General features: G+C 50.8%; 3 protein-coding genes across 3 annotated transcripts; 1 reads left to right on the top strand and 2 right to left on the bottom strand.

Moving 5' to 3' along the window:
* Positions 1-446: 446 nt before the first annotated feature.
* On the bottom strand, positions 447-4,055 carry FIESC28_06999 (uncharacterized protein; the record flags this gene model as incomplete). Its single annotated transcript, XM_031161141.1, has 3 exons — positions 447-2,380; positions 2,820-3,574; positions 3,745-4,055. 3 exons carry the CDS (start codon positions 4,053-4,055, stop codon positions 447-449), a joined length of 3,000 nt encoding a protein of 999 aa, XP_031014769.1.
* A 2,875-nt stretch (positions 4,056-6,930) lies between these two features.
* Positions 6,931-9,854, top strand: FIESC28_07000 (uncharacterized protein; the record flags this gene model as incomplete). Its single annotated transcript, XM_031161142.1, has 3 exons — positions 6,931-6,997; positions 7,070-7,213; positions 7,270-9,854. 3 exons carry the CDS (start codon positions 6,931-6,933, stop codon positions 9,852-9,854), a joined length of 2,796 nt encoding a protein of 931 aa, XP_031014770.1.
* A 1,009-nt stretch (positions 9,855-10,863) lies between these two features.
* Positions 10,864-14,862, bottom strand: FIESC28_07001 (uncharacterized protein; the record flags this gene model as incomplete). The annotated part of the gene is made up of 1 exon (XM_031161143.1): positions 10,864-14,862. One exon carries the CDS (start codon positions 14,860-14,862, stop codon positions 10,864-10,866), a length of 3,999 nt encoding a protein of 1,332 aa, XP_031014771.1.
* Positions 14,863-15,307: the final 445 nt, after the last annotated feature.

A 15,307-nucleotide genomic window follows, 5' to 3' on the forward strand; every position in this document is an offset into this window, starting at 1 on the left:
TATTTTATTTTATTTTATTTTTATTTAATTTCAATAGGAACAGAGACTCATCAGCAATTATAATCAACATGACTTTGTTATAGATTGAGTTTACAGACGTGATGAGCTCCAAGATATATACAAAGTCTGTAGCCCAAGCTTGTCAACGTCTATCTCATCCCCTCCCATTGGACGGAGGCCTTTCCTTTTCCTTAACCTTTTCCCTTACCACACAAAACAGTAGAGCAGTATCTCCTGTGTTCTGTAAATCGTGCCACCCCAGGCACCTCTCCTGAAGCCTTGAAACGCCGGGTGTTGTGTCAAATCAGTGGTATCTAATTGCAAAATGCATTCTTGTCAAGCTCAAGTTAGCACCTCCGTCTCCAAAACGCCTTGCCTAACTATAAAACACCGTAAAATCTCATCCTTCCACGAAAACATTAAGCAAAGGTTACGCCAGAAATCTGTTAATCGTCGTCCAGGATCTCAATCACGGTTGCTGCCGCCGCCATGGATGACGTTCTTGACTGCCTCCCAGCATTACCGTTGACCACGTTCCTGTGCTGTAATACAGGCGTGGATTCATCATCTGAGTCATCCACATCCAAAACTGGAGCCCATTTGCCATCAGAAGCCACCGTGATACTTTTTGTTCGCATATCACCGCCGCTGAGCAAGGACTGACGAACCCCTGCGAGATAATCATCCACCCAGAGACTTGTAGGACGCGCATCTAGCGAACATATAGGGCATTTCCAGACATCCACCATTGAAGGTTCGCTGCCCTGTTGCTGCGGACCACCTCCGTTCTGTGGCGGTTTCGGAGGTCGAGTCTGGAGCCACGTCTCTAAATCGAAACATTCAAGATGTTCGCACTGGCTGCCTCTGACGGGCTCTGAGAATCTTGTCGCGCTGAATGGGTCGGCCAAAGAGATCGTTAAAGTCTCATCCTCGATGATGATATCATCAGAGTCTGATGGTTGCAAGCGGCGCTGTATTTTGGCCTCTGTCTTATCCTTGGACATGTGCCGCAATGACTGGACCAAATTAAGGACAGCACCATGACTAATCGTTTGTACTATTTCGATAGCCATGAAATACTTATAGCCTCGTATCGTGTTCTGATCGACGGCAGGAAAACTGATCTTGAGAACATTTTCGCCCTCGTGCAAATGATCAGTTAGTTCCACTGGCTGGTCTTTGTTGAAGTGCTGTTTACGGCGCAGTTCCAAATGTTGCATGTTCAGGTCAATGAAGATATGACCTGGCCAGGATGTTGCAGCAACCACCCAGTCAGACTCGGTGGGTGTCGCTTGCGTCTCGGGCTGTGAGCATATGCGCAAACGATATCGATAAGACCCTTCAGAATAATAGCAGAACGGAAGGCCATTTCCCTCGATTTTCTTGGAGAGGCCTTGAATGTGGCGCTCCGGCACTGTAAAAGACAGGGTCCGCAGACCTGTCTGGGGCTCCAAGGCGGTAGGTTCATATACAAGCGATCGGACAAATTGGTAAAATCGGCCTTTCCCAGGATGTGATGGAACGCGTCGAGGGCTACGTACTTCAACCTGGTGAAGACCAACTTGGAGCGAGTCATTCCCGTACGGGCCCCGGGGATAATCCGATACGGGTATTTGCTGTACTGGCGGCCTTTGCCGAATTTGATTGCTTGCCACTGGTCCTTGGAATGTCGGAGTTCGAGGGACTGTTGGTTGCGCCGCATAGTTGTGGCTTTGCAATACAGATGCATGGCCCGGCGGGTTTGGTTGCGTGTAGACTGGCGGATACTGTGGAGATTGCATTGCCTGGGCATAATGGGGATTCATCATCTGCGCTGGACTTCTAACTTGCGGCATTCCTGCTGAATAAACATGTACTGGCGAATTGCTGGCGTTTGCTTCGTGGGCAGCGGCAAGCCCCTGAGGTGGAAGAGTAAAGGAGCTGGCACGACCTTGTGATAGCACGTTATTCGAAGGCAGCACGGGAGTCCGAATCTGGCCATTCAATGGCAATGCACGATTTTGCGACGACAATGGTGATCCAGCGCCTGATGGCCTCCGCAAGAGCTGCTGTTCAAAAGGAGACTGGTTGACCGGCGCTGAGAGAGGCCGAGCTTCTGGATTTGCCGTCTGGATATGGAGCTGGTTCTGTCGTCGTACGCTTTGAAACCCTCTGCTACTATGTTGATAGGCCTCGTTGACAGAAGTCGGACTTGCTGCACCAAAGCCACCTGTAGGTACCCTGGCAGCGAGGGCATCAAAATGAGGCAAGGAGAGAGGCGGGGTTGTTGTGTTAGTAGCCGAAGACGAAACGGATGCTGCAAGAGGTGGCTGAACGACTTGTTGTGCATTTTGTCCAGCCCTATATGGAGTCTGCCCAACAACAGGAGATGTTATTGTATCTATCGAGAGCGTTAGCAAGTTACTTAGATCGGGCATGTCTTGGTATCATACTAGCTGGGGCTTGCTGTTGTGACAAAACCAACTGTCTATAGTTTTTTGCCACCACCTCTCGGGCACTCTTCACAACCTCAGGGGCATCACCGCGTGTCTCATATACGCGTTCGTTATGCTCGTCCTGCTCAAAAAGTTTGTTGATTGCCTTTACTGCAGGCCCCTCATCTGAGTAAATGGTCCTGCGGCTCTTCGTAAATAGCATAGACCGCAACTTCAAGGACCGACAATGTAGAATGTGTGACAGTTCGTGTACGAGCAACGGGTACTTCCGGGTCTGGACATTCCGCAAGAGCATACCCCAATGTGTCGTCATCGAAACAAGAAATATAGAAATCTCTCTAGATAGATTTGTGCGTGGAAATACCCGGGAGAAAGCCGCCATACCATGAGGAAAGTTAGCGAACCACTGAAGATGAGACTTTGACATGGACTCATTTTTCCTCAAAATGGTTTGCATTATCTCGAAAGCAACATCAATGACTGCAGGCTCCGCTGAGCCTCTGTAGAGACGGTGAACAGGTTCTCTGTTCAAGGACCAAGCGCATAGAGTCTGGTGGAGAGCAATGTAGAAGTATTCATCATTCCGACATGCCTCGCTCAAAATATCGTATCTAGGCCCTTCGACCTCATTGAGTTCCCTAGCCTGTTCAGACTCCGCTTTGCGACTTTGGACCTGGTTGAGCCATTCCTGACACTCTGGCCTTGATTCTTCCTGTACACGAGGGCGCTTGGCCCGGTGTTCGCTAGTACTGGATGGTCTTGAGTGAATTATTGGACTTCCTGTTGAAGAGTTGTGCTGCGTGCTATTAACCCTGGACGGCACGTCTCCTGTTTGGCGAGCTTGCCCAGTTGTAGCCGGGTTGGTCACCGTAGCCAAAGTTGCTGCTTCTGCGATACGGGCATGCTGAGGAATAGAATGTCGAACTTGTGTCGAGCTGGCGACTACTGGGTTCGGTTGGTGGGTGTTGGTCGCGACGTGTATCGAGTCGCCTTGGTTCATGTTACTCTTAGAGACTGGCCGTCCGGGCCCTACACTCTTTGCATGAACGCTTGAATCGAGATTGGTGCAGTCAACTTGATTCGAGCCATTCGGGCTCGGCACATCGGTCAGCGCCGGCGAGGGTAGGACAGTCGAGGCTCTATATTGCCAAATTAGCGACGTTGGTGAACGACGAGGAAGACTTGTGGCAATGTTGCTCCAAGCCTGCAATGGAAGGCTACAGCGCGCGCAACCAAAGCTCTGTTACTTGGCCTAAGAGGAAGCGCGTGCCTGTCAAGGAAAGGAGGTTTGGAAAGGACCACCACGTACCTCGCAGTTTCTCTAGCACCAGTCAGTTGTTCTGATGATTGATCAGTAGGGATGTTGTCGCGTTCTATGTCATTATCGTTCTGGGTTAGGGGAGCCGTGTCAGACGCCTTTCTCTTTTTGTTCCGCTTCCGGGAATTACTGGGCGCTACTGGAGCAGGCCTAGGGTTGGTGACTGCGGATGACCCCCCGGTCATCCATGAACGAGTGCGACCACCAAGAAAAGTATTGAGAGTCTCGTTAGAGGAAGCGATCTGGTGAGCATCTGGCGGAGGGACAGTCTGTGACTGATTCGGTTTTTCCCTTTGCGGCATTTCACTGGTCGGTAACGTATTTTGGCAGAGAGTTGGTGATCACGATCATACAGAGTCGCAGTCCAAAGCTCGGTAGGCGCAGACCATTTGTGTCATATGCTACTTGGGAACCATGCTTAACGTCGCCTTTTTCTGAAGTCAAGAACCGCCAGGTCGGGCATGATTCACTGAAGTACCTAGATACGCAGTGTCAAGGGGCAGAGCGACGTGGGTGACAGCTCAGCTCAGCGCAAGCAAGTGATGGGGTAAGTGACGCGCTGTTGCCAGAGGTGGGCGATTCGAGGTATCAGAAAAAGAGAGAACCAATCACACAAGCCAAAGTGAGCAACGATAAGTTGGAGTAAAATGGCAGTTTGGTCGAGTGCGAGATCCGAACCGAGACGGGAATTCGACTGAATCAATATATTATGAGTAAAGGTGAAGAACCCTTTGTTGTAGTAGTTGTTGTTGAAGCCGGGCGGAGAAACTCTGGAACATTCACTTAAATAACGTTTCCCTGATCGGCAGCTATAGCCTACCTCTACCTACCTAACCCGCAGAAGTTGCAACTGCGACCTCGGCCAGTCGAGGCAAGAGGAACGCAGTAAACAAAGAAAGAGATAGGAAGAAATAAAGAAAAGAAACATGGCTTCGCGCATCAGCTGGCTAGGTACCTACCTAGGTAGCATCAATAAGCTCCCGTTTGTTCTCTCTGCAGTCAGCCGATAGATTAGCGACTGGTCAAGCGGCTGATGTTGGGCCCGTATTGCATTTGAATGTCTCAGATTACTACCGGTCCTGGTTAGATACCTAGGTAGGTAGGTACGTATTTTTGTTATACCCGAAACCTGACGTCCGATGAAGGATGAGGGAAGTACCTTAGTAGATAAACATTCTACCTCGCTTGTACAAACCGGCACCCTACCTACTACACACTGACCTATGTACGTACATAGTCGTGAATGTCTCGGGACGATCTAACATATGTCTATGTGATTGGATGTTATATGTACTACTCTCGAGACATGTATCTATATTCTAATTAGGTACCTAGGTAGCTGTTGGGACCATAAGCGCGATTGTGTGGTCTATCTTGTTTGTGGCTTTAGTATTTGGTGATATCGAAGGGCTAAAAGCAGAGTGATCACAGCACCAAAACTAATCCGCCAGAGGACTATCTTGGTATTACTACAGTAAACTTTTACGTACTGGGCAGGCAGGAGATGCTGTAGCATGTGAGTGAATCACCCTGTGAATGGCTCAGTTGAGCACAGTTGCTCTGTACTTGGGTATGGATGGATTATAAATATATTGGATGCAAAGATTCATGATTAAGCAACACCCAGTATCATTGATACGCATCGGTCTGATCAAACATTGATAGATTTCAAGTCTTCCGCCTTGGTATGCAACAGCATCAATACGTTTGGAACCCTAATTAGATCAGTTCTACTGATATCGCAAAATATCTATGAAGATGTCTGCCCAAGGTACCTGCGACAGGCTGCCAGACATGCATTCATGGATTGACAAAATACGACAGAAACGAGGGCCTGCTACCCGCTTCCCAGCCAGGTGGGTAACAGAAGAATTATCATTCAAGGCTTAGGCTTCCATAATAAAGTAGCCTAACTGCTAGTCTAAGCTAGCATAAAGTGACCAAATTATTTCGCCTCTTATGCTTCTAGGGGCCGGTCGGGTCTCTCGATCTTTGCACATCATGTCATGCTATCCTACTTGCAGATTGCTCAACTCCTTATCCATGCAGTACATCAGAATCACCAACCTGACATTGAACTAGGATTGCTTGTCTTGTACAACATCACCTAGTTAGCCCTGACCTTCGCCCTGCCTTAGGACCGGCTTACTGCATAGTACATTACAACTATCCGTACATACAGGTAGGTAGGCTGCTTCTTTTGTAAATAAGATCTCACTCGATCAGCCTAGCAATGGCTCGTCTCGTATTGCACAATCCAAGGAGAAAAGAAAACAATTTTCTCATACAGATATTGGAAAACTGTGAACTTTTTTCTTCTGCCAAACCTGCTGCGTTGGCATAACATCCCGTCCTAAAATAGCATCTGCAGAGGTTTGACTGCACTGTCCAATCCCGGAGACCCCTGGACTGGAGGGGCCGATGCACCACTTTGAGAGGAGCATGGTATGTATATCCGTACCTCCATAGGCCTACCCTATTTCTCGGGCCGCATACAGTACAGTACGCACATACAGAGATTTACCCATCAGCAAGCCTTACAATCTCTGATCGTCCTTCCTGATGTTTCAAAGCTAGCAGCGAGGTAGTCAAGAGTAGAGCGCCTTTATTATCCAAGCCCCGCCTGGCTTCGAATCACCCGGCACTGGTACAACCTTGCCAACCCTCGATTAAAGCCATAAATGCCCCCAAGTCACACCAATCACCAATCGCTGCCCTCCACGCTAGGCCTTTCCCTCTGTGCTGTTCAGGAACCACGCACTTCTCCCGCCTCCCCAACCGCAACCGCCGCTCCACCCCAGCAAAGCATTCGTACCTTAGCGCACCACCATAGCCACGGGTCCAGTTTCTTCAAGCTCAGACTGCAGTGCACATTGTACCCAACCTTATACATCATCTCCAGCCCTCTCGCTGCAGAGTGTTGAACCAACCGAGCCCAGCTCTGGCAATATCGCTACAGAGTATTGGTTCGGTGGACGGCAACTGGATCTGAATCGAATCACTTTCTGGCTTCTACTGACTGGATTTCTCGCTACCCGCTCGGTCCCGCGCCACCGTTAGGTTCCGCAGACTTTCAACCGCCCTTAAACTGCCACTCCATTCCTCCCTCCACGACCTCAACCATCTGCTATCAACGCAATCGCTCCGATCATCACCAGCGCATCGCTTCATCACACCATGGCCTCACGAGGCCCCAGTGAAGGGGCACCGAAGCCTGAAGTTGGCGATACCTTGATCGTGATACGTGAGTATGCCCTTGCTTTCGTTGCTCTTTGTCTGTAACATAGTTGACGCTCATGCTCTTTGCCCATCACAGACGATTTCCAGGCCCGAAGCTCCGACGAACTCAGCCTTGCAAAAGGAGACCGAGTTGAACTAATAGAGCGAGACGACGAGTTTGGCGACGGATGGTTTCTCGGTCGTCATTTGGTCAACAATAACAATGGGCTCTTTCCTGAAGGTCTGCTCCCTCAAAGCATATGCTCCCTCGTTTGAACCACAGTTGACTTTTTGCAGTCTATACTAGACCAGCCCCAAGGAATGTCCCCACGAGCACTTTCAACAGCTCCAAACCCCAGACTCCCCATCGAGAACAAACCCCAGATTCGAGCGCCGACACAGGCACAAAGGAAGAACCGGAGCCGCAGCCTCAGCCTCAGGCCCGGAGCCCTGTGACGCTACCTCTCAACAGCGTCAAATCAGAGCCCGCCTTAGTAGCGAGCGAGCCTCCTGTTCTTTCTGGACTAAGCCAACTAACTACTCAGAACCAAGACAGCCATGTCTTGCACGAAACGCTTACTGTCATCGATGAGCACATAACCGATCTAAGATCTCCAGCGAGCAATGGCGGGCTTCGAGCGGTAGCGAACGATTCCGGAAGCGAGTACAGCAGCACCCATCCTGATCAGCGAGCATCGTACATCCAGGGCGAAGAAACCGACGAGGAAGAAGGAGAGTTCCATACACGAGAAGAGGTCGAAGCATGGTCCCCTGATGATGTTGCTGAGTACCTTTTTACCGAAGGAGTCGAGAAGCACCATTGTGAAGTTTTCAGAGACCAAGAAATTTCGGGTGAGGTTATTCTCGGCATGGATCAAAGCTCGTTGTTCATCAAAGCGTTCGACCTTGGTTCAGTTGGCCGACGACTGAAGACTTGGCACAAGATCAAAGCCCTTCAGGATGAGGTCAACAACCAGGGCCTGGAAACGCGCCGAACAACGCAAACGTATGGAAATGATGGCTCGGAAGAACCCCGCAGGCCGAGGAGTCGAGCAAACACTCTTACGAACCGGCCTACTTCTATCCAAACGAGGCGGATGTCTTTATCGCAAAACACCCCCAAAGCCTCCCCGACATTCGCTGGATCCCACACACAAGACAGCTCCAACCGTGCTAGCCACATCAAGAGACCTTCCGCGGCATCGATTAGGGAGTTGAACCATTCGCGCCGGCACTCCTCATCGACAGACTTTCGCCAAGCTGGCCCGGCGGTGGCATCTGGACCTGCCCCTGTTCCCAAGATCGCAACACCGGGTACCCTCCCCGTAACCGAAGGAACTCATAAAAAGCAACCCTCATTTGACCGAAACTGGACCCTTGGCAACGCTTATTCGCAACCCCCGCAAAGACCCCTTTCTTCCACTGGTCTCCAGGACTTACTTAGCCCACCAGGGGCTGAAACTCAAGATCCTACTATTGATGCCGATCGGGGCTATTTTTCCGGAACAGAAGTCGACGGAAGGAAGAGGAACTTGTTACGAAAACGCGACAGCAATGCCGAATCGAGAAAGTCGAGTTATACAGAAGAGCAAAGGGTCCGAAGCGCTACAGCTATGGCACGACAGTCAAGATTCGGAAGCGTGGGGTCCATTGCAGAAGGAGGCATTTCTTCGGCAGCTCAGAAGTACTATGGTATTCAAGCTGGCGCGCATAGGAGAACTGCGTCAGCCGCTTCAGAGTCAACACTGAACGTGCCGCCATCTAATGATGTTCCTTCACCCACTGTTACCAAATTAGATACCACAGTCGGATCAGGTCGCTCGACAGCATCGCCCGTCTCGACTCGGCACCAAGGCTTCAACTCGGACTGGCTATCGTCAATGGTTAATAAGCCGATTGCATTGGCTGGAGGCAAGGGCATGCGGGCCATTTCTGACAACCTGAGCTTTGACCGATCCAAAGTCTCGACTCCTACCGATCCATCGAGCAAGGATTTCTTGGTAGAGTCGCCCGCGCGGACTGGTTCGACGACGCCATCAGGTGGAGCTAGTTTTGATCTTGAATCTCCCGATGCCGCGAAGAGTCCTGGTACCCCTGTGAACCAAGTCAGCAAGAAAGCTGGAAAGAAGGGGAAAAAGGAAACAAGCGCCTACACTCGTGGACTACTCAAGATTTCTCCCAAGGAGGCAAGCAAAGATGCAGACTATAGTGGCTGGATGAGGAAGAAGAGTTCCAATCTTATGACAACATGGAAGCCTCGTTTCTTTGTCCTTAAAGGTCGACGGTTGGCATACTACTATTCTGAAGACGACGAGCAAGAAAAAGGACTCATCGATATTTCATTCCACCGAGTTCTGCCTGCCGATAACGAAAAGCTCACGGGTCTTCACGCCACAATCACAAGTCTGGGAGGTCAGTCAATGCCAGGAAACACTGAGGATCTGGAGAAAGGTGACGATTCAATCTTCATTTTCAAGCTGGTTCCTCCCCGAGCTGGTCTCTCAAGGGCCGTGAACTTTACAAAGCCAACTGTTCACTATTTTGCTGTTCCGAATTTGAAGCAAGGACGACTGTGGATGGCTGCTCTCATGAAAGCGACTATTGATCGAGACGATACGAAGCCCATCACCACGACCTACCAGCAAAAGACAATATCCCTCTCCAAGGCCAAGCAGATGCGTTCTCGCCCACCAGCTTTGATGAACCTTGAGGAAGGGGCTGAAGAGGAAGCCGGCGCAGGCCGAAAAGAAGCCAACGGCTTGGGGATCTCGTATGACGAAGCAGACAGTGGTGTTTCTGGGGTCGACAAGCTAGCTGGCCAAAGAGCTGAAGAAGCTAAGTTAAGTCTCGACTCTGACAAGGAGGCTCCACATGCGTCATGAAAGGATCCCGTCCACAGCTGCGCCTACAACTCTTCCTTTATTTCAACTGGTGTCAGGCGTTTCTGGTCATTCTCTGACATTAATTTCCTTGTTCATCTTTCTACGTTCTTCTCATATAGAAGCTTAATCCTTTTTATTTTGATACCTAGGCGCAGGAAAAAACTGGAAATCTTGAGGACATGGTGATGAAACGGGACGGGGGCGGGCAGTGGAGGATAACATATTAGTCGTTGCCAAGACGCATGGGTTATAATCCTCGAAGAGACGAACAAGAATGTCATGTTACAAGAGACAATGATGATGAAGATGGGTTTCGTTGGGTCTTTCCTCAGCAGGGGCTCTCGAGTGATTTGCTGGATTTGAGGGAAAAGGGGGGTTTCTTCTGAAAGGGTACATACTAGCGGCTCGAATCTTTCTTTCTTGTGATTATAATACCAAGAAGGTTTCGTTGTCTTGGCGACACAAACCAATTCTAATTGCTGCTAACTAGTGTTGCTGATAATTTCTGTTGGCCAGAGAACACTTTGCTAGATGAAGAGATCGAACAAAATGTGGAAGGATCCGAGTCCTGGCAGGCAAAACACAATGTTACGTGGAATGAATAGAAAAGAGTCATGACAAATATTGAATTGGATAAGACGATCGCTTGCTCTAGAGGTATAGACAAGTTGAAGTGGAAAAGGGATGATGATCCCTACAAGAAACTCCATATCCCTCCCTTTTGATCAAGCTTCTTGGCTTGATGTGTAACCCCCTATCATGATAGATAAATAAAAAAAGCCGCAAAGACACTGGCTATACCTTCCAACTCGGAACGGTACAGCTCTGATATAACAACATGCCCAGCGCCCCTTTGGTCGTGTCCGTCATTAGACCACCCAGAACGCCTTGAAAAGTATCGTACCCTTATTCTACTCGTCCTCTGCCTTTTAAACCTTGCTGTTGAACTTGACTGTCACTCATCAAGCGGCCGACAAAGCCGCAAAACGCGTGGAACCAAAAACCTGCTCTACACCTGTTGGTTCATTCCCGTCAGAAGTTGTCGTATAGATTTCATCAAATGCTGCTCGATGCCTTCAAAGTTTCCTACTGCTTCGCCTTCTCCGGGAGGTGGGACGATGCTGGCATCCGCTATACCTAGTACTCGGTCAATAGCAGATAATGTGACAGCTTCCGCTTTGGCTTCACCAAGCTTAGGACTGAGGGCCTTGACTGAGACTTCCTTGAACCCATTGAGAGATGATAAGATCTTGGAGTCGAGGAACAGGGGTGTCTCAGTAGTTGACGGAGAAGCAGCAGAAGAAGCTGGACCAGGTGTGGGGCTTTTAGATTTGGAAAGGAAACCATCAATAACTTGACGAATACCCTTCATACAAATCGCTTCCATCTTGTCGTTCTCCGTTGCCTCTTTTTTGAGACCAATACACCGATTGAGGGCTGACATAACGATTCCTGCGGCCTTGGGGTTTCTGGCTTTCTTGAGGTTTTCAATCAAACCATTCTTGAGGTTAACGACCGCATTGAGCAGCTTAGGCTCAATAGCAGGTCGTGCGGGAGCAGAGGCAGCAGGTACTGAGGGAGTACGGTTCACAGGAGTAGCAGGTTGCTGCTGTACTGACGCAGCTCCAGTTCCAGGGACCGTCTTAGCGCCCACTGTTGACGGAGGTGGCGGGGGAAGATGCTGATGCTGCTGAGCAACGTGTGCATTAGCAGGCGTAGGAGCATTAGCGTGCCCCTCCTCGCTCTTTATCGGAGTGTTTGTTGGCGGTGGTGGTCGCGGCGCATATGGTGAACTGTATGTACCTTGTTGAGGTACTCCAAGCTGCGGGCGAGCGGGAGCTGGTGGTGGTCCATAACCTGGGGGCAGTTGTGCTGGCGCGGGCGGCTGAGATGCACTTGTTGCAGGGGCTGGCTGGCCTGGTTGAGCTGGTGCTGGTGGTGACGCGGACGTTCCATACTGTGGCAGAGGTCGGCCTGGCTGGTTTTGTTGTGCTGGGTATGCTGGTAATTGATAGCCAGGAGGCGCCTGTCCAGGGGTGTAGCCAGGCGCACCAGCTGTCAAATGTTGTGAATTGTAAGCGTATGGGTATTGGCCATAGGCTTGAGCTGCAGCACGGTCTGGAGATGACGCCTTTCTCTTCTTTCCGGCGTCAAGTTCAACCCCGGGAACGCGAGACCAGAGATTGGTCGTGTCATCCTTTCTGAACGCCTCGTTCCCAATGAGATTATGGCGTACACTGCTTTCCCATCCTTTCGTCTCTGTGTGGAAGTGGAACCAAGGATATCTTAAGCAAATCCGCTTGTAAATCTGCTTGAGAGTGAGCCCGTCGGGTCCAGCCGCTGTCAGTGTCTCGTCGATGAGTACTCCGTAGTTCTTGTTAGGCTTCTGGAGTTGCTCTTCGGTATAATCTTCAATTTTCAGTTCCAGAGGAGGAGATTTTGGCCGGGCCTTCTTCTCTTTCTTTTCTTTTGCACGCCTCTCTGCATCTGAGCCTTCAGCGCCGTCTTCTCTGGGCTTGCGAGGTTTGTACTTGCGTTTCTCCGGCCGCTCCGAAGACCCTTCGGGAAGCGGATGTTTTCTCGGTCGTCCAACCTTGCGTTTGACGGGAGGTTCCACTGGTGGCGCTAGGGGCACAGTTTTCTTGGCTGCCTCTTGTTGTTTCCTCTTCAGAATTCGCTGCTCACGTTTCGACATGAAGCCGTTCTTGGGTGGCCTACCGGGTCCTCGTTTTCTGGGCACCTGAAGCATCAGATGTTCCTGGTTCGGGTCGAGCATGCCTTCCTGTTTGAACTCAGACTCTCCTCCTGGCATTGGCATTGCCATATCCACGTCCATATCCATGTCAATATCCATGTCCATGTCCGCTTCGGCTTCAGCGTCGGCATCGGCGTCGGCGTCGGCGTCTGCTTCTGCATCCGCATCCGCATCAACCTCTGCTTCAGCCTCAGCCTCTGCCCCTGTCTCTGCCTTAGCCCCCATCTCTGCCCCTACTCCGTCTGCCTCTGCTTCCACCGTCTCGATGGCTGCCGATTCCTCAGCTTTGTCCTCATCGTCGCTGAAGTCAGGTGACTCAGCAGGACTTGCCACATCTGATAACTCATCGCTTGTGTCTTGTATCTGAGCGTTACCATGAGCAGATTCGAAATCGAAGCTCATTTCCTTTCCACCCTGCGCATGTCGTTTTCTGAGGGCTGCTGTAGGCTCTTCCTCTACATATTCCTCAGCTCCTGTTCGTCCCCGCTCAACGCCATTGATGTGAAATCGAAAATCGATGTCTTTAATTTGCAACCGATCGCCACTCCGCAACACGACCTTGTCGCTCTTGTAATGGACGTCTTCACAGAAGAAACCGTTCTTGTGCAGAGGTATAGCTTCGAATACACCCGACTTTTGATTGTAAGCGATTTTGAGGTGCTCCCTGGATATCGCTTTGGTCTTGGATGCGATATTGGGACCTGGTGAGTGAATGCCGATGAAAGGAACGTGATATGGTGATGGGCGCAGGGAAGTCAAATCAACCGCTGCAGCACCAGGCGTATGAGAAACATATTGTCGGTTAGAAATCATGTTTTCCTGTGCTTGTGCTGCCGCATCGTCGTGATCATGTTGCGAAGACCCTTGAGTGCTGGTCTTTCGTCGCTTTGTCGGGCGAGGGTTTTCCCCAGTATCTGATTCAGGGCCAAGCATTCCTCCCTCTTCGCTGACATAAGACTTGCTGAACTTGTTCTGATCAGGCTGGATGGGAGACGGTGGCGGGATGCCCATCTGGGCATTCTCTTCAGCGCGGCGGCGGTACTCTTCAGCACGCCTCTCATCACGGCGGGCTTGTTCCAATGCGCGCTGATCTCGTCCAATAACGACAGCATACGTAGTCATCTGGAAAACACTGTCGGCAAACTCTACACGAGCGAAGGATTCAAGAGCCTTGTGGGTATCGGGTTGGCGCATAGAATCAGGTTGCGCGAGAGATTGAAACGAATCATCTAGCGAGTTGGGTAGAGTAACCTGGGCTGGTGTGACTGTTGGAGGCGGTGACATGGCTGTGGGAGCCCCCGACATTCTAGCTAGAGCCAAGATCATATAGGCATGCTGGTCCATGGAAGGCATCGTGGCCGTGGTGTATGGAGTGGAAGGCGCGAAAGATTCTCCCATGTTGTCGGTCGGCATCTGCAACTGTAAAGGGGTAGATTGTTGGACCTGGTCAGCGCTTAGTGGTGCAGCTGTGTCGCTTGCGGCAGGGGCATCAAGCATCGGGTGATCACCAGCTTCAGCATTTGCGGAAGTCGAAGCCTGGTTGCTTAACGGCGCCTCAGATTGCTGTTGCTCTACTGATGCCTTAGTATCAGTGCCTGGCGAACCACTACTTGGGATAGTGTGAGACGGCGGCGGCGTTGATGGCGGAGGTTGAAGGCCCGATACCTTCGTCGGAGAAACTGAAGAGGTTAAATCTGGATGAGAGTTTGCAGATTCCGGCATGGGGGCAGTCGAGGTTGCCTCCTGCGACGGATTGGAAGGTATCGTTGGAGTTGTCGTTGTTGCCATTTCTGGTGCCGCAGTAACAGGAACTGTAGCTGATGTTGGTATTGACTCTGCCGAATCTGCAGGTGCAGTCGATGAGGTAACATCAACGGCAGCTAAGTTCGAATTCGAATTTGAATCTGGCTTTGGGACTGAATTTGAGATTGAATCCGTAGCTGAAGAGGGCGCTGGGACCGGGGCGGAAACCGAGACCGGGGTAGGGTCAGTAACTTTTTGGTCGCGCTTATCATCGTTGTTCACTGGCGATTTTGGAATCGCGTTTGGTGTTTGAGTCGCCGTCGCAGTCGCAGTTGACGCCGCTGTCGATATCGATGTCGCAGTCGCACTCGATGGTGTCGCAGCTGGGGAAGATGCTGTTGCCTTTGCTGTGGCTGTGGCAGTCGCGGTTCTGTTTGCGACGACCTGGGGCTCCCGGTCGGTTCCCAGGCCATCGGGCAGGCCATTGCGGCCAGCAATTGACGAAGTCATCGCTGTTCGTGCGACCAGCTCCTTCGTCACTCGCCCTCACCTGACGAGGGGTTAGCACAAACGACGAGGGGTCTCGGCGGAAGGCGCGCCGGGGCCAGTTGTGTATTTGAAGGGATCGCCGTTGGCAGTAAAGACGGGGAAAATAAAAGGTTCAAGACGGACGAGGCTTTCGCCTGGGTCCTCAAACAAAGCCGCGATGTCCAAGAGGGTCAGAGGGGGGAAGACTGCGCGCTTTGATTGGTCAAAGGCGCCGGGTCTCCTCTCACTTGCGTGCTAAATTGACCGTCGATGGTTCGCGCCGCTAGTACTCTTCGGGTGATAGGGAAGGATCGATCAACCGAAACAGAGATGGATGATCTATTTTTTTCTTCAATAAAATCACTTACCCGGTAACAGAAAATCGTTGTTGGGTTGAATTAAATCGTGGATGTAAGTTTTATAGATC

Source organism: Fusarium coffeatum, assembly GCF_003316985.1.
Source record: "Fusarium coffeatum strain FIESC_28 chromosome Unknown BRIP53273_contig_151, whole genome shotgun sequence".
Taxonomy (NCBI): domain Eukaryota; kingdom Fungi; phylum Ascomycota; class Sordariomycetes; order Hypocreales; family Nectriaceae; genus Fusarium; species Fusarium coffeatum.